The sequence below is a fragment of the Mirounga leonina genome, unplaced genomic scaffold (genome assembly GCF_011800145.1).
Source record: "Mirounga leonina isolate KUSES-001 unplaced genomic scaffold, KU_Mleo_1.0 Mir_126, whole genome shotgun sequence".
In the NCBI taxonomy this organism is placed as follows: domain Eukaryota; kingdom Metazoa; phylum Chordata; class Mammalia; order Carnivora; family Phocidae; genus Mirounga; species Mirounga leonina.
Genome location: NW_023270314.1, coordinates 13894984 through 13919514, shown reverse-complemented (window position 1 = coordinate 13919514; position 24531 = coordinate 13894984). Strand labels below are relative to the sequence as shown.

General features: G+C 40.6%; 1 protein-coding gene across 1 annotated transcript; it reads right to left on the bottom strand.

The window, feature by feature from the left end:
- Positions 1 to 1244: 1244 nt before the first annotated feature.
- Positions 1245 to 2816, bottom strand: LOC118008604 (heterogeneous nuclear ribonucleoprotein C-like). The gene has a single exon (XM_035002199.1). The coding sequence runs from the start codon at positions 2419 to 2421 to the stop codon at positions 1534 to 1536; it is 888 nt and encodes a 295-aa protein (XP_034858090.1). The 5' UTR covers positions 2422 to 2816; the 3' UTR covers positions 1245 to 1533.
- Positions 2817 to 24531: the final 21715 nt, after the last annotated feature.

The window sequence follows — 24531 nt, the reverse complement described above, 5'->3', positions numbered from 1 at the left end:
ATAATATGGGCTATAAATGCAAGACCATATATAATTTACTGTTTTCTAGGAACCACATTAAAAATGTAAAAAAAAAAAAAAACACCCAGATACAATTAATGATATTCATTAATAATTTATTTTATCTAATATTATCATTTATCATGTGATTGACGTAAAAAATTATCAATGATCAGATTCCTCACCTACAAAATGTGAATTGTAATGCTTGCTCTGCCCACTTCACAGGCTTGTAAAATTGTAACATAATTATATAAAATTTGCATCTTTATGAGATTTTGATTCACCTAACTTTAGAATTACCCTCCACATGCTCAACTCCAGCGCTACTAAATTTACAGACTTTCTAAATCAATTCTGATGATGTCATTTCTCATAGTAAGGACGTTCTTTAAGCACTGTGCCTTGAGTCATTTATATCCATGGTCCTCACTGAGGACAAGAGCACAAACTATTAGAAGCATTACATTTGTGCAAATTCTATGATGTATGTTTGGGTCAATAAGGAAAACTATCAAATGGACACACCAGAATTTTATTCCATAGTACCAGAAAAAAGTCAAAACATTTAATTAAAAATAAAACAGAAAATCTTACTTTCAAAAGTTTTAAGGGATATTAAAAAGTGCATATATTTTTATTCATTTTATTTTTTTAGAGAGAGAGTGCGAGTGTGGTGGGGTGGGGCAGAGGGAGAGGGAGAGAGAGAGAATCTTAAGCAGGCTCCATGCTCAGAGCAGAGTCTGACTCCGTCTGACGATCCTGAGATCATGACCTGAGATCATGAGCTGAAACCAAGAGTAAAGATGCCTAACCGACTGAGCAACCCAGGCACCCCTAAAAAGTGCATATACTTCTTTTTTTCCCCAAATTCCTGGTTTAATAAGGACTTGTTTATTTTGAGAAAAAAGGGTCCCAAACATCAGGCTGTTCACAAAAATAACCCACAGTATCAACTTTTGAAAACAAATCTTAAGACTATTACACTATTTTTCTAGAGGATGCATTTGACATGCCAACTCTGATTCACAAAAGTACATTGTTACATTTGTGTTTGAACAGCCCCACATAGCACCCTTATGTGGGGTATAACACACATACCTCTAACTCAGAGCTGCTGTCAGGTGCTATTCAACTAATGCGATTGCCTCTGGAGTTAGGGAAGCAACTACTGAGCTCATGTATGAATGAATGGAAAGAACTGTACTCCCTGCATAACAAGAGATTATTTTGGAGACAATTGATAAAAACCACACATCCTTTTTACTGTTAAGTCATAAAGAAGTATCAAAATTAAAAGCAAAAACTACAGGGTAAGACTTAACATAACTACTAGGAGCGTCAAAGGAAGTGAAAATGGGACTAGGCGCAGGGCAATATGAACTAATGAACATGGGAAGGACAAGGATGGGGAGAACAGTGAGCATGCGCTGAAGAAGATACTAGGGGAGAGGATCTGGTGAAAATTTTGATCTTCGACAAAAGCCTAGGTAAAGAAATAATGGGACAACATTTCTAAACCCCACTATGTGCTTAAGAGTCATCCTCGCCATTGGCGCCGTCTCTGTCATCCTCTCCTTCCTCAGCCTCCTTTTCATCATCCTTGATCAACTCCAGCTGGTCATCCCCCTGATCTTCATTATCATCATCATCCAGTAGGTTCCCCTCCTCAGCAGAGTCATCTGCACCCCCCTCAGACTCCATCTTCACATTAGTCTCATCTTTCTTCAGGGAGCTGCTGCTCTGCTCCTCTTCTGACTTACCATTCTTCATCTCTACTCCTTGTTTGCTCTGTTCTGTCTCAATTTTCCCCAGGCTTTCCAGTAGAGAACCCACTTTTTGTTTTACCTGGGTCAACTCCTTCTTAATGGTCTGAAGGTCATCGCCTTTCAACTTTCCAGAACTGGAAGCAGATCCTCGCTGTCCACTCGTAGAATTGAAGGCACTTTTGCCCCTTCGTGAGGTGTTTCCTGATGCACGCTGGTGTTTTGAAGGAACTACAGCCTGAGCAATAGCAGGAGGAGGAGGAGGAACACGTGCTGGGTAACGATACATCCTGTCATAATAATCTCGTTGAAAGTCATAGTCCAAGTCCAAAGAGGAGCCGTACATCTCCGCTGCAGATCGCTTCACATCTGCTTTTCCTCGGTTCACTTTTGGCTCTGCGGCCAGATTAATACCTAAAACCTGGCCAGCAATCATTCTGCCATCCTCTCCTGCCACAGCGGCCAGGGCATTTCTCTCATTAACATACTGAACGAAGGCAAAGCCCTTATGAACAGAGCAACCAACAATTTTGCCGTATTTTGAGAAGATCGCCTCCACATCAGATTTCTTGACCACAAGAGTACTGAGATTCCCAATGAATACACGGGAGTTCATGGAGCGAGGATCTGTCTTGTTGGTAAGATTGCTGGCCATTTTCTTTGATGATAAGGTTCCTCACAAAGCCGAAAAATGTAGCTGAAGATCAAAAAAATCTCACAGGAGGGAGAAGGGAGAAGAGATCTGATTCTGAATCTCCTTCTCCCGAGTTCTACGTGGAGAAGCCAACTGCTGGTCGAGATCGACAACGCAGCCAAGCCGCTCAGTCTTCGTCTCTTCACAAAATGAGTGCATATACTTTTTAAAAGGTAGTTAGCTCCATCAACTTTTATCTTTCCCATTGTATAGATCTTTAAATGTTTTTAAGTGGTAGGCTAGAATATCAAGCCTGGAATTCTACAATGCTCCCAGAATGCCCTTGGTCCACTCATTCTTCCATATTTTTGGTTGTGAGTCCCAGTGGTCAATAAAAAGTTCTTTCACAGGCATTTTTTATTCCAAAGCTACCTTTCATTTGGCTCCATATCTAATGTTTTATTTTCAGGACTGACATTAAGACTAGTCCCCAGGAAGGGAGGTCTTCCACAAATCTTCTCTGCACTTGTTTAGGGAGGGAGATACAGGAGCTTAATTGATCAAAAGGGAGTCACGGAAGGATGAAATATTTTGCAGGGGCACATGCTAATGGAAGTGCACCAACTGCTAGGACCCACTGCTTACAGAAGCATCATAAACTGGTGAGCTGATGGAAATGCAAAGATGTTAAGTAATAGCCAAATCTACTTTTTTTTCCCCCCAAATGAGGGGCATCTTCTAAATAGGAAGTTAGAGTACCATTTGATATAATTCATGGCATAAGACAGCTTTGGAGTAAATTCACACCCTGTCCTTTTCCTCTCTCTTTCTCTCAGTTCTTCATCATCAATCTTTCAGCAGGGTTTAGATTTCAGCATTGGCACCAGTAGACAGAATTGGAAACAAGTGCATTCTGCAAATCACTGATTGCTCCCACATTGTAATTCCATCCTCGTTCATCAGACACAGATTCCCCGTTGCTGCTACACTTAAAATCAATTCTCTGTCATTACAACTGTAATTTTTCACTTATTTCAGGAGTTTATTTTGTGCAAACCTTTGGGAAGCCTCCCTCATTGGAGGTGGCTCAGATGGAACAGGAATTTGCATGGAGAACCAAGCAGTCACTTTCTTTATCAGCACCGTCATCTTATTCTAATGCCAACCCTTAGACTGCTGTGATGACGTTGGGGCCAAACTTGTTAAGGGACAAGGCCATCTATCACCATTATTTGGAAATCTCATCTAGCAAAGGATTTATGATCTGCTCATTTCAGAGGAGATTAAAAAAAATACCAACGATTGAAAAAAGCATGTTTGCTGATGCATGAAAATGAGATGGATTTCCCAGGAGACCTGGGGCTGACTACACTCATAGTCAGCCACATCACCTTGCCAGTGTGGAGAGGGTTTGTCCGAGACCACTGAGCGCCACCGCTAAGAGGTATTGGAAGGGTGGTCAGCACCCAGAGCACCACCAAACAGTCAGAACAGCACAGCAGCTGAGAGTGCGGGCTCTGGAACCAAACCGCCTGGGCTTGCATACAGGATATGGGCTAAGGCAAGTGACTGACTAACTTTGTGCCTCCGTTTCCCTAGCTCTTTATAAGATTGTTATAAGGATTAAATGAGTTAAGACTTGTGCCTAGAAGCCCCTAGAACAGTACCTGATGCACAGCAAATGCTACCTAAATATCTGTAAAACCAATAATCACCTACCTCACAGGGTTGTTGAGATGCTCAAAGAAGCTCCTGTAAATAAAGTACTCAGAATAGTTCATGGGACAGAGTAGGTCCTGGAGTGTCAGCCATTGCTATCATGAATGTTGTTATTACAATAATAACATTAGTTAGTAGTGACTGTAGTACTAGGATTCCCTAGCATGGCATGTGTCCCCACCCCAAGAGAGCCAGGCCTCGAGCTTATCAATCAGAGGCTGTCAAACTGGCAGCTCAAGGGTCACATAGGGACTAGAGGTACATCCATTTTGCCTGAGCTGTTTATTTTTTTATTTTTATTATTTTTTTAAATTTTATTTATTTATTTGACAGAGAGAGGCAGAGAGCACAAGCAGGGGGGAGTAGCAGGCAGAGGAAGAGGGAGAAGCAGACTCCCTGCTGAGCAGGGAGCCCGATGTGGGGCTCCATCCTAGGACCCCGGGATCATGTCCTGAGCCGAAGGCAGACACTTAACCTACTGAGCCACCCAGGCGCCCCTGAGCTGTTTAAAACATTAACTCGTTGCACACTCCAGAAATTTCTGCAGTTCATTTACAATTATGGATTTGCGGGTTCTTTGGGAAACTCCAGAGGTCATGCCACTCTGGGCCTGCATTCCTGCATGGCAACTCTCAGCAGGGGCTGAGCAATGGCTGCCTGTTTAGGTATTTGGGACATAGCTTAGGCAGCTTACCTCACTCCCCACCAGGTTTAGTCCATGCACCATGCTATCTGCCCAGTCCTCGAAGGCACTTGTGTTTGCTGTCCCCACCTCTCCCAGAATCTATTCTAGGCCTCCATGGGTAATATGCCCTCAGGCAGAATGTGTTTTTAATGGCCCTGACCCCAACTGAAACTCTGATGAATGTTAGGGAAACTGCCCACTAAACCACACACAAATTCATATGCTTGCCACATATGATAATCTAGGGGGACTATGGACCCCCTGAAGCCCACTCTCAGAGAAATTATTCCCAGATTTAAGGGTTTATTCATAAACAAGAAAATTCTATTAATCTTCATCCTCACTTAGGTTACTATTTTATCTCACAATGTTGCAAGGGCGAGGACATGATTAAAATAAAGTCATGCAGGGGCACAAAATGAAGGACAAGGCAAAATGCTTTGAAGGGACAAATTTGGTGCTCGATTCGGTCTCAGTGACATTTTACAACTTTAGAATAAAAATATCATATGGGCTTGCTATCTCCTTTCACTTCCTAAGCACTTCTCGACTCCTTCACCTTTCCCCCACATCTCACAGCCAGGGTCAACGGCAGCCTGAATGGTACCACAGTGAGCCGGAGGCAGCCCTTTCTCAAGAGATCTTACTGCCATCTGCTGGCAGAAAAGTGCCATACTAAGTGTGTGTGGTCATCATGTCTATGAGAAGGGCTCCTCACCCCAGATCAGGGGTCCTTGAGTAGTATGCAGCTGCACAAGGGTTTCCAGCATGATTTGCTTCGTTGGCATCCTTGACATGGACTGACCGGTCCTACAAAAGGCTGTTATCCAGCAGAGGCAGCAGATAGCAGTGCTTACAAACGTTGTTGTTTTGAGTTCTCAAAAACTTCCTATTAGAACTACCCTTAGGCTTAATGGAGAGCTGCAAAAATAGAACAGAGTTTCCACATATCCGTTACCCACACTCCTCCAAGGAGTTTTGTTTTTGTAGCCCTAAAAGCCCCGGTTTCAATCATGATTCTGACCAGATCTTGGCAGATGGGCACAGCGCCAGCGCACAGAAAATGCTTGATATGTATTACATGTCGTTGCTACTATCCGCTAGCGTGGTTCTCTTGAACTATAAATGAAAATAATAAAAATATTAAGTGTAGGGGCGCCTGAGTGGCTCAGTTGGTTAAGCGACTGCCTTCGGCTCAGGCCATGATCCTGGAGTCCTGGGATCAAGTCCCGCATCGGGCTCCCTGCTCGGCGGGGAGCCTGCTTCTCCCTCTGACCCTCCCCCTCTCATACTCTCTCTCTCTCTCTGTCATTCTCGCTCTCAAATAAATAAATAAAATCTTAAAAAAAAAATATTAAGTGTAAGGACTATATTAAGTTATATGTAAATTATTAAGCACAATGCTTGTCACAGAGTAACACTAATTTTTGCTGATAATGGTGGCGATATTAAATGTTGTGATTATTTCTGTGATTTCATATCTCCCCTCAACCAGTTAGCTGGTATCCTGTCATCCCAGTTTCCTAGTAATCACTACTAATGAGATGCTTCCGTATTCCAGGAGGTAGATGATGGTGGCCAAGTCCTGGATGAGCACACTGGGCATCCCAGAAGCTAAGGGCAGAACCAACTCCAGGATGAGTGTATGACTAATGGGGACCTTCTATTTTTGTATCTTTCCTGAGAACTGACACCTCTCTGGAGCACGGAATTGTTCCTGGTTGTTGTTGTTTTAATTTCATAAAAGAAAAGCAACTCCTGGGGCGCCTGCTTGGCTCAGTCGTTAGGCGTCTGCCTTTGGCTCAGGTCGTGATCCCGGGGTCCTGGGATGGAGCCCCGTGTCAGGCTCTCTGCTCGGCGGGAAGCCTGCTTCTCCCTCTCCCACTCTCCTGCTTGTGTTCCCGCTCTCGCTGTCTCTCTGTCAAATAAATAAATAAATAAATAAATAAATAAATAAATAAATAAATAAATAAATAAAATCTTTAAAAAAAAGGAAAAGCAACTCCTTTTTAAAATAAGGGAGGAGGGGCGCCTGGGTGGCTCAGTTGGTTAAGCGACTGCCTTCGGCTCAGGTCATGATCCTGGAGTCCCAGGATCGAGTCCCTCAACGGGCTCCCTGCTCGGCAGGGTGTCTGCTTCTCCCTCTGACCCTCCCCCCTCTCATGCTCTCTCTCTCTCTCATTCTCTCTCTCTCAAATAAATAAAAAATTTAAAAAAAAAATAAAAATAAGGGAGGAAGGCTTTCCACTCCCACTTCCAAATCATCTGTCCCTAACCAAGTCGTAAGGACCTTTGGCTCCCTGTGCAGCGAGGCGTGTTAGATTTTCCACCAGAGAAGTGAGCAGTATAAAGGGTCCTGGTTCCATGAGAGACGATGGACTCTGAAAAACAAACTGAGGGTTCTAGAGGGGAGGGGGGTGGGAGGATGGGTTAGCCTGGTGGTAGGTATTAAAGAGGGCATGTTCTGCATGGAGCACTGGGTGTTGTGCACAAACAGTGAATCATGGAACACTTCATCTAAAACTAATGATGTAATGTATGGGGATTAACATAAGAATAAAAAATAAATAAATAAATAAAAATTAAAGGTCCTGGTTCCTAGAACACGCGCTGACTTTCCAGCACGGAGAAGGTGGGCAGGGCATGTGTGAGGAGGAGCCTTGCTCTTAGAAGTGAAGACACTTTGCTTAAAGCACTCCTAAACTGCTGACACAGTGTGCAAAGTAAGCTTCTTCTTTACAGCATCTGTTTATATAAATTCTCACCAGGTGGCCAACTCTTCCCCTTTGCTCTCAGCAACAGTGTGGAGGACAGAGAACACCTGTTCCCAAAATGGACTGATTAGCCCGAGGTTGGCATACACAGCACAGACTTGCGGCCACACGTGGGGAGGAGATCCTGCCACCTTGTCAGCGGTTGGCTCTGCTTCTCCTCTTGGCTCTAGTCCATGTCCACTGCGAAGGGGATTGATCCATGGGCATAAGTCTGAATGACCTTGCTAGGCATGTGGGAATTTATTCTATCCCAAACTGCTACTTTGTGCAGTTACTAGTCTAAAGGCAAATGTTTCAAGCACAGGGTAGGGTACTGGAAGGACAAAATCTACATGCTGATCCTTGACTTTAAGGAGCTCCCTGGGGGGTTAATGACTACAATAGAAAGGAATGGAAATACCATTAAATGAATGCCTTTTCTGGAATGTAATTTACATTTGCAGAATCACTTTAAACAAGTAACAATAATTCAAGGGGATATGGGTTATATTAGAACTATCAACAGAATGCTGTGGAAGCAAAAAAGAGGCAACAAAATAGTGAGGTGAATGGGCAAGGAAAGTGTGAGTAAGTTTTTCAGAGGAGATGGCGCCGAAGCTTGATCTTGAAGGGATAAGCAGAAGCTTGTCCGTGGACGAGAAGGCAAATATTCCAGGCAGGAGAAACAGCATGCAGCATGGGGCAGATATGAACAAAGCTTGAAAGAAATGGAAAGAACTAAGTGAAGAGAAAAGCAAATTACAATTTAGCTAATGAATTTGGGGGAAGCTAATCATGAGCAAAGTTACTATTATCTCAAAACACCATTTTCTTATGAGGACAACACATCACCACATTTCCCATATATGGGGCTCCGTTCAAATACAGGGTTCTTCCATACTCAGGAATGGTCCCTCCACCCAGGGGGTATACAGAAATACTAGGGAACCCATTCAGCTTTCTAAATCTACAGAAAGCTCTAGCTTTGCATGCTCCTTGTCATTTTTAAAATTTGTTTTCTGATGAGTAAGATGCAAGCCTAAAGTCGAATACTAATCTAAACGTTATTATGGATGAAGTAATAAAGAAGAAATTCTACCAGTTCTTTATTCCCAATAGCCATAAAGGTCAGAGGACAAAAATAACATAACTTAGACAAATGCAGAATATACTCAATATGAAAACGACATTTAAAAATAATTAGTTATAAAAATTTAGATCTGGGGGGATGTTAGGCAGCCTGCCCTAACAGAACATGGCAGATGCTCAAAAAATACTTGTTAAATAATAATTGAATAATTATTCTACTTCAGTAGTTTAGAAACTGCCTCCTGGAGGTGGCTCTGGGTTCTGTAAACCCCAAAGTAATTTCTGTACAGCAATAAAGGTTTAAACTGCTATGTAGACAAGTTTGACCCAGTACCTGACATACAGTGGTGCTTTATGAAAATTTGACAGTGAATAAATAAAGGAATAAGCAAATACATTAATAAATAGAAGGATGGAGTTGTTTGAACATTACCAATTGTGAAATAAGAGAGTAAAATCCAAATGAAGAAGATAAAGACTGAGTTTCATTCTCTACTGACCTGCTTCAAACTTCACCTTTGCCATATCTTACTCTCCTTGGATCAGGAAAAGCATAAAAATGATCTCCTCACTTCAGAGGGATGTGGGAAAGATAAATAGGTTAATATGTGCAAAACTTCTGGAGTTCACTGGAGAGGGACACTACTGGTATTAATTTCCTATTTATGAGCTTCTTGTGAAAACACACTCTCACACCATTAAACAAACTATTTTTGATGATATCTCAGATACCTTCATTTAGAAGAGGGACGGGGCTATGTGGCAATAGGGAAAATTGCCAGCAAAACAAACCTACCTGGTCCTCAGCCCTGGAGTCACCCAGGGCTCAGATTTGGGGCAATCACAAATTTAAGCCCTTCCTTTTGGTTGTGTGGTGAAGGGCTGGTAAGTGCAAGGTCAGCCTGCACTGAGTTGGTGGGAGGCAACGATAAGATAAATGCATCTTTTTCTGTCCACTGAAAGCCCTGATTTTGAACTCAATTCCAGGAAAGTAAGTGTGAAGAAGATGAAAAACAGTGGATTTGATTTTGAATGTTGCTGGGTTGTTTTGTTTTGTTTTGTTTTTTAATTTATAGGAAGTACCGACCCTATTCAAGCTACATTTCTCATGTCAACTCATTGCGGATGAGTTGATCTAATCATCAGATGCAAATCAAGACCCCTTCAGTAAAGGGAAATGGAATAAAAATAAAAGCCTATTGATCTTCTTATTATTGATCTGACCCATACATCTAGATTCTGGGTCCTAGAACTAGAAAACATTGTCAGTGCACAGAATTAAATAGAGAAAAGAATATCAAAAGCAATGGTTTCCACAATATTTAAAATAACCAGAGATTAGAAGCATCAGAAAGAATGAAATTCATCACTAAACAAAACTCATTGATAAATGCCATCAGTTATGCAGGCTCATGAGATCTGTCTCAAAATTCTTCTCAATCACCATACTATCAATACACACATGGACTTGAATATGCACTGGAAAGAATCGACAAATCAAAAATATAACCAGGAATAAGCAAAGATAATTAAGATCACAATTAATTGCAAATGATTTAGAATGAAAATTTTACTTATCTACAACATCATATTCTTTATGAGAATGCCTGATATTTTAAAAACACAAATCATTATTGAAGAGTAAGGATTGTACTCCTACTTGTGCTATATTTTCAACACAGGAGGTCAAAACTTGAAAATTCCATGATTCTACTTATGCAAAGCAGAAGATAACAGATTCTCCTCAAGATGGTTCCATTTCAACTCTCTTCTTTCTGTCAGTTTGACCACGTGTCTTCTAGTCTCCTAGCCTAGAAATCTAAGCATAAACATTTTCTCTTCTCTTGCTTGCATCCTCTGGAACTTTGCCATCACCAGAATCACAGAAAATAAATACTCAGATTTGTATTGGGAGGGAATCCATTTAACTTCTGAGTCTTTGTTTCCTCATTTGTTCAGGGACGATGATAATTATCTTCCTCCTACTTCCCAACCCGTTTGTTGCCTCCAGGACTGTCCTCCACCATCTCCCTTCCAGGGGTTTAGTAGGAGCCTACTGAACTTATTTGGTTTCTCAGGAAGTCCAAGAGAGGCTCAATAAATGCCAACTGTTATCATCATCATCATCATCATCATCACCATCATCATCATCATCATCATCCATTGCTTGCTCTCCATTTTCACCAGTCAGTCCTAGTGCAGGCCCACTACACACTGGACTACCACATGCATTCAACAATGCCATGAGCACTGGGTGCTGTGCAAAGGTAAGATAAGCCACAGTCCTTAGTCTTATGAAGATAAATCTAGTTAGTGTCCAAGATAGACACATATAGATGATTAAAGTGAAAAAATGCAGTAAGTTAGTTCTGATGGGCCCTGAGTGGCTCAATAGCTAACACTTCTTTATCCCTTTCCGAAGTCAGACACAAGAGAGATGCACAATAGAGTCAGGCAGATGGAAAGCAAAGCATCACCGCTGTAACTAATAAACCCAATATTGGAGAATGTGGCTTAGTGTGAGAATCCAAAGGGCTGGCTAGCACCTTGTGAGTCAGACTGGACTAACACTGTCAATGAACACTGCTGAAGAACCACAGCCCCCTGCAGGAGACCTGGGCCTGAAGAATGTAAGGCACGAAGTCAAGGTTCCAAAGAGAGGGGAGAGGGAGGAGTTTAAGACAGCACGCTTGATTTCCTACCCAAACGAACCCAATCCATCAGTCTGCCCCCTGTGAGGGAGCCAGACAGGGGAGAGTCATGCAGCAAGGGGGCAGAAGCTTCCCACCTCCTGCTTGAGAAATATTAGCGACATGCACAGAATATTGCTGTGGCAGCAGAAGTGAGAACATCATCCAGGCTGCATGGGGCTCAGAGGAAATCAGAGCAAGACTCCTGGAGGAGTTTCAAAGAATAAGCAGGAGATAGGGAAAGGAGGGGAGAAGGGAGAAAGATGCTCCAGCAGAGGGAAGAGCATCAGTGAAGGCATGAATCCGAAAGCACGATGACTGCTGAGACAACAAGCAGTTGCTGTTGCTGGAGCTCTAAGTTCAGCCTGGGAGTGGCAAGGAATGAAGCTGGGGAGGTAGGCGGGAAAGGGCAGGGCTCTGGAGGGCTCGGTGTGGCGTGTTATGCGGGGTGGACTTCATCACAGGTGATAGGAGCTGTTGAAGGCTTTCCATCAAGGCATGACATGGCCAGATTTGTGCGTTTTAGGCAAACGACTCTGGTTGTTGTTGAGGATAGACTGGAGGGGGAAATCTCAGTTCATTCCAAAGGGTATTCAAATCTTTCTAGGATCCTGAAGTAAGATAATGCTGTCAGGGTCCAAGAGGAGAAGATGGATTTGAGAACTAATTTGGAAGTATGACTGACAGAACTTAGGAAATACTTTGCTGCCTGAGTCCTCCTGCCTCCAAGCTGCCATTTTCCCAACCCATTTTGAATCTTTCACAGGCTGTGTAAGGTCCTGCCATGTGCCAGGCACTGTACTACATGATTGACCTTCATGTTCATCCTCAGATTACCCCCATGATGTGGGTATGAATAACTCCTGTTTGGCAGAAGAGGAAACCGAGATTCAGAGAGATGAAATCTAATAAGACCCAGTGAGTAGATGGAATTCACATCTAGGCAGTCTAATTCCAAAACGCGTGCAATGAACCAAAATGACTCTCCCCCGTTCAACACACATTCATACTGTCCTACTCTACTGCTGATATTCCCCAACGTCCTCCACGTACCAAAGTGCTCTCCCCGGTCTCCTCTGCCTTGCCCCACCCCATCCTCCTTTTTCATAGCTGCCTTATGGTATTCCCTACTCTGATGCTTTTCCACTGGGGGCTCCTTGAGCTACCTACTTTAATTATTCACCAACACACATTTTATTTTGTGAATAGGAAATATATGCATAAGGTAAGAAATTCAAACAATCTGATTAGAACACAATAAAAAGTAAGTCCTCTACCAGATCCTTTCTCCAGAAGCAACTACTGTTATCAACTTAAGGAATACTTGTGAAAAGACATATAAGACCAGCAGACCCATAAATAGATAGATGCTCTTCAGGCTGCCCATAGGAAGGTTTCTCCAACTCCTGTCTTCACTGCTGTCTTTCTCTTATGGATGCCATCCCCTATTTATCCATAAAGCAGTGCCCCAGACTTTAGCACATAATTAACCTCAAGTTTTTTCGTACATATTAGTCTTGTCTCCTTGAGGGCAGTGGCTGTTACACACCCATCAGAATGTTAGAGACACAGTAGTTGTTCAATAAATACCTGCTGATTAATTAAACCTCCTTGAATTAACTTCATGCTAGCTTAAATGGTGTATTTCATGCAAACCTTTAACAGAACCCATTCACAAGCTTTTTACATGGTTACTTCTGCAATAGCTATCTACTTAATTGGTCATCAATCTCGTTTTAGAACTCCAACTGTACAAGTAGCCAGAAAAAAACATTATTATGGATGCTGACATTACAGTGAATGCAGTCATTTAAAAATCTAAATCTCAAGACATTCAAGCATCATACAGCTGGTCATGCAACACAAATTTCCAGTTCCATTCTGAGAAGTCTGGGTTGTAAATGCCGGGAAAACGGAGTACAGACTCCTCCTGCAGTACCCCAACAGGGGTGTTATTTCTGCCATTTCTACCCATTTACATGAGGCTAAATTTTAAATTTTAGATGTCGGCCCTATTACATTCATGAGACTGCATTAAAAGGAGATTACCAGGCTCATTTAATTACTCTTCAAGGGAATGAATCTCAGATAATCTGTCAAAGAAAGACCAACTGCTTCTTTTCACTGTCATTCAATGATGTTTTCATTTAATAGTGCTGTCGAATTACACTTTCCTCCCCTAATTTGGGATCTCTTATGCTAAATTCACTTCTTTTGTTCTCTTGACAGTTTCCAGTCATGGTTTAGATTCTGCTTTCAGGGTAGTAATTTTTGATCCTTATTTTTAACGACAGCAAAAATTCTATGAATGGGTTCATGTGGATGGTTTGCTCTATGCATTTTACAAGCCCAAAGAAAATTACATTTCAGAGAAAGTACATATCCAATTACTAGGAAATGAGTTACAACAAAGTGGTCATATGAGGCAGGGTAATAAAGACAACCTCAATTAAAAGTCACTATAGCAAAGCAAAAAAGAGAGATACAATGCAATGCACATTAATAGCTTATTCAGAAGCTAAATACAGAGTAGGTGGTGGAAACATGAAGTTTCCTTCACGTGCAAGTTAATGAATCATCCTATTTAACAAGAGGTAGAGTGGGAAAGGGTGAGGGTCTCTTCTGAGATCAGGAGAAAGCAGTAGTTAAAGTTCAAGGAATAAAACAACTCTCAGTAACCTTGTGAAAAGTTATTTCAGACAATTCTTGTTAACTTCAGTCCGTTTTAAAGATACACCATGAGATGAATGAAGTGCAAGTGAGCACAGGCACACACTCATATCCTCATTTTGCTCCCATAAATATCATTGTGCCATAAATATTGTCTCCCATAAATTCCCCGTGCTGGTGAAAGACGCAGGTCCCACCTTCATGGAACCTTCAGGAAGTGGACACCTAATTACATTGCAGTGGTGTGACTTCCAGGGGTAGAGCAGGCAACAGTGCTCGAAGCTCCAAGGAGGAGACCTAACAGTCTGCGGTAGTGGTGGGAATGGAGAGGGGAGGAGGCTGGGAGAAAGAGGAGCAGGTGAGGTTTCTGGGCATGAGCAAAAATATGGAACTTCGACAGAGACTGGCCTTCCTGGAGTATGAATGCAATTCAGTGAGGCTGAAGCTTGCTGACTGTGTGAGTGTGTGTGAGAGCGTGGGTGTGCGTACCCAGCGAGAAGCCTAGAGCTGAGGTGAACAGTAGTGGATGTCTATGGTCTTGTTAGATCCTTAAATCCTCTGACGAATCTGAACTTTACCCTGAAAGTCAGGAACTTCAGAAGGACTTTCGGGCAACACAGTGGTGGGATCGTATTTGCTAGAAAGACAATCGGGGTGGGCGGCACCAGTGTGGTGGATGGATGGGAGAAGGCAGAGAAAGAGGAAGCACGGTCTGCTGGGAGGCTGAGGCAATAAGCCCCATGGTGGGTGAGGAGGCCCTGAACGAGGCACGGGCCAGGATGGGGTAGGAAGAAGATGAGCATCCGAGGAATATTAATGATGGACAAGTGATGGACGGATGTGAGGAGAGAGGAAGAGAAAAGCGCCCAGGATCTCCAGTCCGGGTTCCTGCTGGAGGAGGGAGCCACTCATGGGAGAGGAGATAAACCAGGAGGAGCACATGAAACAACACTACACACATGCAAAATTAAGAGTCTCACCTTTAAAGAAGAATGGGCTGGGAGCTTTTATGCCTATCAGACATTAAAGTATATTACAAATCTATAGTAATTAGAACCATTTGCAGGGAGAGAGGAAATGAGGAGTGATTGTTTCACAGTTTATGTTTAGGACAATGAAAAAGATCTGGAAGAGGACAGTGGTGATGGCGGCACAGTATTGTGAATGTACTTAAGGCACTGAAACGGATGCCTAAAAATGGTTAGAGTGATCAAAAAAGCTCAAAAACCACATAACAAAGGTGTGAGGAGCACACATATGTCAATGAAAAGGAAGAGACAGATCTAAAGCAGATCCCAGTGTACAGAAGAATCCAGATGACAAAGGAAGGCTACGTCCACACCGAAGCGGTGGAGGGTGTAATTAGCCAACTCCCCTGAAAAATTCAATTTAGAGACACGGCAAAACCATCAAAATAAACTCCAGTTTGATAAGCATAGCATGTAAATAAAGAGCATAAAATATCTAGAAAAACATTTTATGTGAATATTTGATCTGTGGATTGGGAAGAACATTCGAAGCATAAAAGCAATGGAAGAAAGAAGTTATAAAGAAATGTCTATTATAAGAAAGAATTATAAAGAAAGATATCAACAAATTTTCATATTTAAAAAAATCTTACCATGAAAAGAATTAAAAGATAAGTCAGACCTGTAATGAATTTGACAGGAATACAAAAAAAGGTTAATATTATTCCATGAAGAACACATAGAAATGAATAAAAAGTTCACTTAGGTCCAAATAAAAAAATGGATAAAAGATATGAAGAAACAGTACAGTAAGGGACAAATGCCGACGTCCAATAAATGTATGAAAAACTCTTCAGCATCACAAATAATCCCAGAACTGTGAAACTGAACAATGAGATGTGATTCCCATCTATTAAATTAAGAGTTCTGCAATACTCATACGCACTCTGTGGTACATGCACACGCCTTGGTACCACAGGTGGGAGTTCAGTTGAGTACCACTTTTCCAGAGAGCTCCCTGCTGACCTGTAGCAAGAGCCTTAAAAAGATCCCTTTCCCTCAATCCAGTAATTGCATCGTTGGGATCACACCTGAAGAAATATTTGGAAACACAGCCACGATTTTTGTGTATCATCATAGTCTCTCTCTTCTTTTCTTCCTACTTAAAAATAAAGGATGTGTTGCTAATCCTTTTGTTTGTAACACTTTTCCCCATTATTCCTTTAGATAATTCCTTCTTTTCCTCCGGGTCCCCTTGGCCCCTGACCACACAGCTCTCCCTGCCATACACTACCTTGGCATCCTGCAGCCCTCTTTATGCCCTGGTTATGCTGAGATAGCTTGTCTTCCTCTCTTACGATGTCTTGTCTAAATGATAAGCTCCATGGAGGTCTTCTTCCCTGGTATATATTCCCATCAGCCAAAGAGAGCCCGAAATACAAAGTACTTATGAATGAATGCATGAATGAATGATTGCTGAGAAAGAGGACTGTGATCATTTTTTCCTTTTTTCTCCAAGTTTCCCCAATTGTTTTATGTGACTTTTCAATTCAGACCAACTACAATCAAAGCTATTTAAAACAGCAGCCTTTCATTCAGTTCACCTAGTACATTATAAGTCAATATAAATAAATTGTGAAATACTACATAAGATTTAAAACTAATAAAACCATCTGCTTCTATTTGTTCTTAGCTTTTCAGGAGGGGAAAAATGAAAACAAACAGAACCACCTTGCTTGAGCTGGCTTGCTTGCTTGAGCTGGCTCCCCATGAATTAAGCTGTTCAAGTTGCGTCCACCCCGTGACCTCTGCCCCGTCCCCAAAGTCCTCACATGTTCTTAGAAACGTCCAACATTAGAACCTTCATGCCGTGGCTTCCAGGCCGTAGCAGCTGCTCTCAGAGCTTCCTGGCTGTGTCATTTCGATTGTGAGATCTAAGGAATTATTTATTACTACTGCAGAAGGACACTCTTACTTTGACAAGTTAAAACACACCAAGTAGATGAGCAATGTGGATAAAAAACGTGCTTATACTCTGTTTCTAAAGCCTGATTAAAAATAGTACACACTCTTTTTCTTCTCTGAGTAGCAGCAATAGCCTTGTGATTGTACTGCCTGAACCAATCACCGATGTAAAAAAAAGCTGTGAATACACTGGTCTATTTAATGTCTTTGATGACGCTCTCTGAGCGCTAATGCGTCTTTCAAAAAGTGAGGGCTTTTTGGAAGGTGGCAGGAAAAATGGCGGCATCCTCCTTCCTCCACCTTCTTCCTGCTTATTCCTCCTTTACCAGGTTGGAACTTGGTGAATGTCCCCATAAGCCAACCACTCCTAAAATACCTCTCAGTGCCCTGTAATGCTGATTATTGAAAAACCATGCATTTTTGCTAAAAATAGGGCTCCATCAGTTTTAACATGTTACATATCAATGTTATACTACAGAATATTATGCTAAGTGAAATTAATCAGTCATACCATACAATTTCACTCATGTGTGGAATATAAGAAACAAAGTAAACGATCATAGGGAGAAAAGAGAGGCAAACCAAGAAACAGACTCAGCTATAAAGAACAAATTGATGGTTACCAGAGGGAAGATGGGTAGGGGATGGGTGAAATAGATGATGGGATTAAGGGGCGCACTTGTGATGAGCACTGGGTGTTGTATGCAAGTGTTGAATCACTAAATTGTACACCTGAAACTAACTAACTGGAATTATGTTATGTTATGTTAACTAACTGGAATTTAAATAAAAGCTAAAAAAAAAAGTGCTAGTGTCATTAAAAGTAACTGAAAAGAAAAGTAACTTTGACACAGCCTACTATGCTAGGTTTTTTTTTTCTTTTTTAATAAGACAGGACTATTCTAATTATGTGTAATACTGAATGTTAGTTGAGGGTCCATCTTGCCTGAGAGAGGTTATTAACAATTTTTTAAAAGGAAACAGAGAGAAGCAATGTGTATTTGCATAATATTCCCTATTCCAAGAATGCTGTTAATAGTCTAAAAGGGCATGTTTTCAAGTTCCCTTACTACTGTCTTTTGAATATGTAAAGTGCACTGGTCCATAAAGTCTCAGAAGCCAGCAATGGCCCTGGGGTGTGTCCACAGCACATGCACCCTGTGGGAAGAAGGTAACAGCAGGGTTCATAATGCTCTTTTACATCAATACCTGATAAACAGAATTACGCATAGCTTCCCCACTGAATTGAGTGAGGCAAATTAAAGGTAATTTTAAGAAGAAAAATGAGAAAGAAACAATCCAACCCCTGGCTAAAATTTTATTTGGATGTTGGGTATCTGTAATGAAAGAAGTGTCTTTTTTTAAAAAAAATTTTATTAACATATAATGTATTATTTGTTGCAGGGGTACAGGTCTGTGATTCATCAGTCTTAACACAATTCACAGCAGTCACCATAGCACATACCCTCCCCAGTGTCCATCATCCAGCCACCTCATCCCTCCCACCCCCCACCACTCCAGCAACCCTCAGTTTGCTTCCTGAGATTAAGAATTCCTCATATCAGTGAGATCATATGATACATGTCTTTCTCTGACTGACTTATTTCAATTTGCATAATACCCTCTAGTTCCATCCACATCATTGCAAATGGCAAGATTTCACTTTTTTGATGGCTGCATCCTATTCCATTGTATATATATACACCACATCTTCTTTATCCATTCATCTGTTGATGGACATCTAGGCTCTTTCCATAGTTTGGCTATTGTGGACACTGCTGCTATAAACATTGGGGTGCATGTGCCCCTTCGGATCACTACATTTGTATCTTTGGGGGTAAATAACCCAGTAGTGCAATTGCTGGGTTGTAGGGTAGCTCTATTTTCAACTTTTTGAGGAACCTCCCTACTCTTTTCCAGAGTGGCTGCACCAGCTTGCATTCCCACCAAAAGTGTAGGAGGGTCCCGAAAGGAGTGTCTTTTAAGACTCATTCAAGATGATGCTGGCGGTCTACAACACCAGAGTAGATTTGTTAGTTCACTTTTTAGTTCTTTTAGGAAGTTCTAATTTGTAATGCTTATTTTCTTAGTTCAAGATCAGGGAGATCAATGTCAATCCAGTGTTTCCAAGTGATGGTCAAATAAATTATTTTAAAAATAGAATAAAAAAATAAAACCCACCCTTATTGATTCTCTCACTGAGTAAAGTTCTCAGTCTTCTTTTTCTCCACAAAACTAAGCAAACAATAGCAACCACAATTTAAAAAAGTACATTGGGAGAACAGCAGCCTCTGGGGGGGGGGGGGTCCAACCACACTGAAGGATCAAGAGATGGAGAAAGTAGGCACTGGAATCCATATTTAATGGTGCTCCCCTTGTACAATCCTATGGAACGGATAGACTTTTGACACTGGATCAGGGATGTGTCCCTAGACCACCCTGATCACCAGATCTGCCAATGTAACTGCTACATACACTTCCCCATCAATGCAGCAGAGTAAGAGAAATTAATCTTGAAGAGGGCTCTGATGTGATAAGGCAGAAAGGGGAGTAGCTGAGGAGCAGTGAGAAAAAGGCAGAGCTGCTGGCTTCTCTCACTGATGAGATTAAGTAAGCAGGTGCTTCCTGGAGTGGCCTGTGCTCACCACATATGGTCTATGACCAGATCCTTAGGGAAATGATGGTAACATACTTATTCATCTTAAGATTCTTTAAGTTTTAAAAGTTCCTTTGATAATGGTAAACCATAGGTTCAAAGATATAATGTGACATAATTATACTTCAGGGCTTTGGTATTTTTACTTCTTTAGAATATTAAGAGAAATTAGTTGTTTTACAGCTCTTAAATATAAACACATGTCTTATGTGTTCAAATAAGACTAATATCCTTTTTATACTTTGCATTTAGAGAATTAAAACAATATGTCAGGTAGAAGAAAGAAGAATAGAAATGAGTATGTTTACAGAAATGAAAAGACAAATTTGTGGTCTTTCCACAAGGAAAATATATGAAATTAAATTATATTTATGTTTAGATTATATGAATATACTTAAAACTATATGATTATACATTTTAAAATCCACAAATTAAAGTCTACTCTTTTTCTTTGAATGTCATAAACTACATTTAGTTGTAGTTGACTCCCTCTACTGGCTAAAAATGATACTTTTTGTGAAAACACTTTTGTCAAGATTTTGACACGTGAAATAAACATGATGTGTAGAATCTGATAACTAATAACATTACCATGCAACATGCTTTTTATAACCAGAAGAAATTAATATAAAAAAGATAACATACCATCATGAATTAGAACAGAATGAAAAATAAGAAAAAGTTTCCAGGGTATTTACCATAAAGAAAGGGAAATTAAAAAAAAAAAAAAAGGCGTTTTGAAATAAATTTTAGAGCTTATCCAAATATTTGGTAATCATATTGAAGGACAAATAACTTTTTTAAATGAACGAAAAAGAAAACATCTCAGGATCTGGTCTGATCTGTGAGAAAAATATTTTTTGCTTTTTCTTTTTTAATCAATGACTTGAAAGATTTTTCAAGTATATTTATGAAATTGTCGATAACTCAGAAGGAGGAGGACACACTCAGGTGCTGCTGGTGAACTGACTCAGGACTCAAAATGATCTTTACAGGGTGGCCCTGAAATTGACTTACTTATCTACAGTCCCTGAACCAAACGCACTGAAAACAGAAAGTTGCTGATTTTGCTCTTTTGATGGCAAAATCAGACCTGAGTTAACAAGAGGTTATAAAAATCTTTATTAGCCCCACCTAGTGTGAATATCCATACTTTTCACTGCAGAAGCATTAGTATGCTTGCTAATCAGAAGCTGTTCCAGGATAATCCTGGGCGGTGGGCATATTTTGTAACCGACAGGTCACATGGGGGCTACCACTACATTACCTTCTAAAGGCTGATAGTTCAAAAACACAGCTGCTTTATGGATTTCTGATAAGAGATTGTGAATATATAACAAAACTAAACTAAAAGGGGTAAATGTCAGTAGTAAATGCATGTAGAACCAGAAATTCAACAGCACACAGGCAGGAGAGATACTTAGTTAAACAGCATATTTAATAAAAGGAGATGGGGCTAGTTTATAGCGAGCGGCTGTTTTTTGAATACCTATGATTTGCCCAGCCCTTTGTTAGTCATTTTATATAAATTATCTCTAAGTTTACAACACTTGTGTAAAGTAAAAATATTACTCTCATTTTACAGATAAGGAAACTGAGGCGAAGTGTGGCCAAATCATGTATGCCCAGACCACAGCAGTTATAGGGCAGACCCAGGAACTGACCCCAGTTCTTCCTGACTTTTAAGGCAGCAGCTTTAGGACTGCACTGCCGTCCAGAACGGGACAGGGAAGAGACCTGAATCTAAATCATGTTGAGAATATTGGAAGGAACGGGAAAGTGCTGCAAGGAAACAGTATTTGCTGGGATTGGAGTGGGTGTGGAATCTAGAGACACAACAGCTATCCTCAAACATGAGACTTTTATGTGGAAAAAAAATAAACTTGCAGATTTTGGCTCAAGATAAGGAGGCATTTTGTAATTTTCAGAGACTGTAAGCTTCACAAGGGCAGGGGTATTGGTCTGTGTCGTTCATTAACGTACCGAAGTGACCAGAACACAGCCTGTGAAAGAGTCGTTATTCAATAAGTATCTGTGGAATGAATGGATGAGCTGAAAGAAAAGAGGAGTCGTGAGCCTGTTAGCAGCACGGGAGGCCTTCCAAGGGCAGCCACGGTCCCACTAGTTACTTGCCCACTTTCCAGGCAACGTGGCGTTACTCTTTACTTTGTCTGCCACCACCAGGGGGAGCTCTTTAACAGCACGGATTCTTTCATCTTCAGTCTCTAGGCCAGTGCCAGTTCAGAACAGATGTTCGAGAAATGCCGGTTGGGTTGAGACTATGTAAAGTATGACAGATCATGGTTATGCAGACTTACTATGGAACACATTGCATTTGAATAAAAAAATCTTGCCTTAGGACATGCACATAATATCATTTCTTTGCATACAACAGAAGGACTGATACCTGACGCCACACTATAAGGACAGTTGAGTCCTAAGATTTTACCTCTTGGTCTAGAAATACAAATTTGGATAATCCAGGTTGGATAAACCATCTAAAGATGACGCTGGTCATTTATACAGAGTACTAATTCTAAACAGAACCAAATAAGGCTCTTCCAAAATGAGAGGAAAATCCAATAGACCCTATAAAAATATGATTCCTCTGGGTAGACAACGGCTATAAGGCAGATAGTTCATGTACACAACTTTCTAGGGTTTTTTTTTTTTTCTAGGGTTTTTTTGTATAAAATTTTAATTTTAGAATAGTTTTAGATTTATTAAGATAGTACAGAGAGTTCCAATATACTCCACACCCACTTTCCCCCTTTAGCAACATCCCACATTAGTGTGGTACGTTTGTCACAATTAGTGAATAAAGATTGATACTTTATTCTTAACTAAAGTGTGTGTTTTATTCTGATTTCTGTAGTTTTCACCCACTGTCCTTTCACTGTTCCAGGACCTAGCCCAGGATAACACACTGCATTTAGTTGTCACGTCTCCTCAGGCTTCTCTTGGCTGTGATGGTTTCTCTGACTTCCCTTGGTTTTGATAAACTTGACAGTTTTGAGGAATACTGGACAGGTATTTTATAGAATGTCCCTTGATTGGAATTCATATGATGTTTTTCTCACAATTAGATTGGAGTGATATATTACTGGGAGGAAGATCAAAGCATATCCTATCAGCATATCATGTGAAGGATGTCCTAACGACATGACTTGTCCCTGCTGCTCATCATCTGACTAAGGTGCTATTTGTCAGGTTTCTCTCTTGTGAACTTATTCTTTTCCCTCCTTTCCATACTGTGGTCTTTGGAAGGCAGTCACTCTGTGTGGACCACACTTAAGGAGTGGGGAGTTATGTTCTGCCTCTCTAGAGTGGTTTTTTTTTTTTAATCTTTTAGTGTTTTATTGAGATACATAATACATCCAGTAAAGTGCACACATCTTAAGTGTATAGCTTAATGAGTTTTTACATTATTCATATACACACATAGAAACACCACCAAGAGTGTTTTTAAACGTAAAAAAGAGTAGAATTATGTCTTAAGAGAGAAAAGAAATAATTAGATCAACAAAATGCACTCTATTCTTTGGGAAACGATAAACCAGCTGTGGGAAATCTTGGAATAATAACTAGTCTCTTAAAGAAATAAGTGGAGTTTCACTGTCTAAGACTTCTCCAGCTGAGCAGTACTCTATGATTTTCCTTTTCATGCGAACCACGTAGGTCAGCCATTATGCTTTTCTCATCTTTTGCAAATCTATCTTATTCTTGAAGGAAGTTAATATTTATTTGTTAAAACATATGACCATGGTACATGGGGATGGTATTTCCAAGCCCAATCAACTGGTTTCCAAGCCTTTATATGAACTTCCTCACATCTATAAACAAGATGGCAGAGAAACCAATGCCCTTACCTTGAAAATTTACTGTTGCTATAACCCCTGAGTTAATGACCCCAAACACAGAGAAGAAATTCAACCCAGTCCCTCTGTCATATACTTTGCAAGGCCTTATGATTAAAGAGAATCTTAACATGAATAATGCACAATCAATAACATAGTACACCAAATTGCATTTAAAATATTCATGCAATTCTTTTAAAAAATAAAACCACAAATTGCAATTCGGATCAAGACTTCTGAAAGGGAAGGGAACAATACATGAATAAGTCTGAGTATCTCTGAAATAAATCTATAGAAGAATCTTCCATAGGTTTCTACCTTTCTGGATCAATGCAGCATGTTTTATGACAGTAGTACAAAGCACAAGAGTTTCTGAAAACACTAGATAATACGGTATGTTTAGCTCAGATATGGTACATTCGTCTTCAAGTAATCTGTTGTGACTTTATAGAACATATCTTTTCCTTCATTCTTCAAACTCAGTGATATAATTTACTAGATCAATATAGAAATATCTTTGGGTATTGATTTAGGGCTCAGATGGATAACCTGCTTTGGAGCGTGTTTGCTCTGATTCCTGCTTTAAGGAAAAGCATTTTCAAAATGTTTGGTTAAAAATGTATTTAATAGGAAAATAACGAGAACACAGGATTTTAATAAAGGGTATTCTTTTTTTTTTTTTTTAAGATTTTATTTATTCATTTGAGACACAGAGATACAGAGAGAGAGAGAGAGCATGAGCAGTGGGAGAGGCAGAGGGAGAGGGAGAAGCAGACTCCTGGCCGAGCCAGGAGCCCGATGTGGGGCTCGATCCCAGGACCCCGGGATCATGACCTGAGCCAAAGGCAGACGCTTAACCATCTGAGCCACCCAGGTGCCCCAATAAAGGGTATTCTTAAAAGCTTCCATTTCGAACGAAAAGTAAATGGTCTAGAAATGGATTTAAAATTGATGCAGCTCAGTTGTCATTAAATGAATGTGCCCAGGATATAGTATTTTGTAAATGTTTATACAGAAAACCTAGAGATTGCTATGAATTTATGAGCATAATTAAATCATCAAGAATGTTTTCTGAGAAT

Bases quoted from the DNA above. Each gene is read 5' to 3' on its own strand.
- LOC118008604 (XM_035002199.1), bottom strand. From the start codon at position 2,421: ATGGCCAGCAATCTTACCAACAAGACAGATCCTCGCTCCATGAACTCC.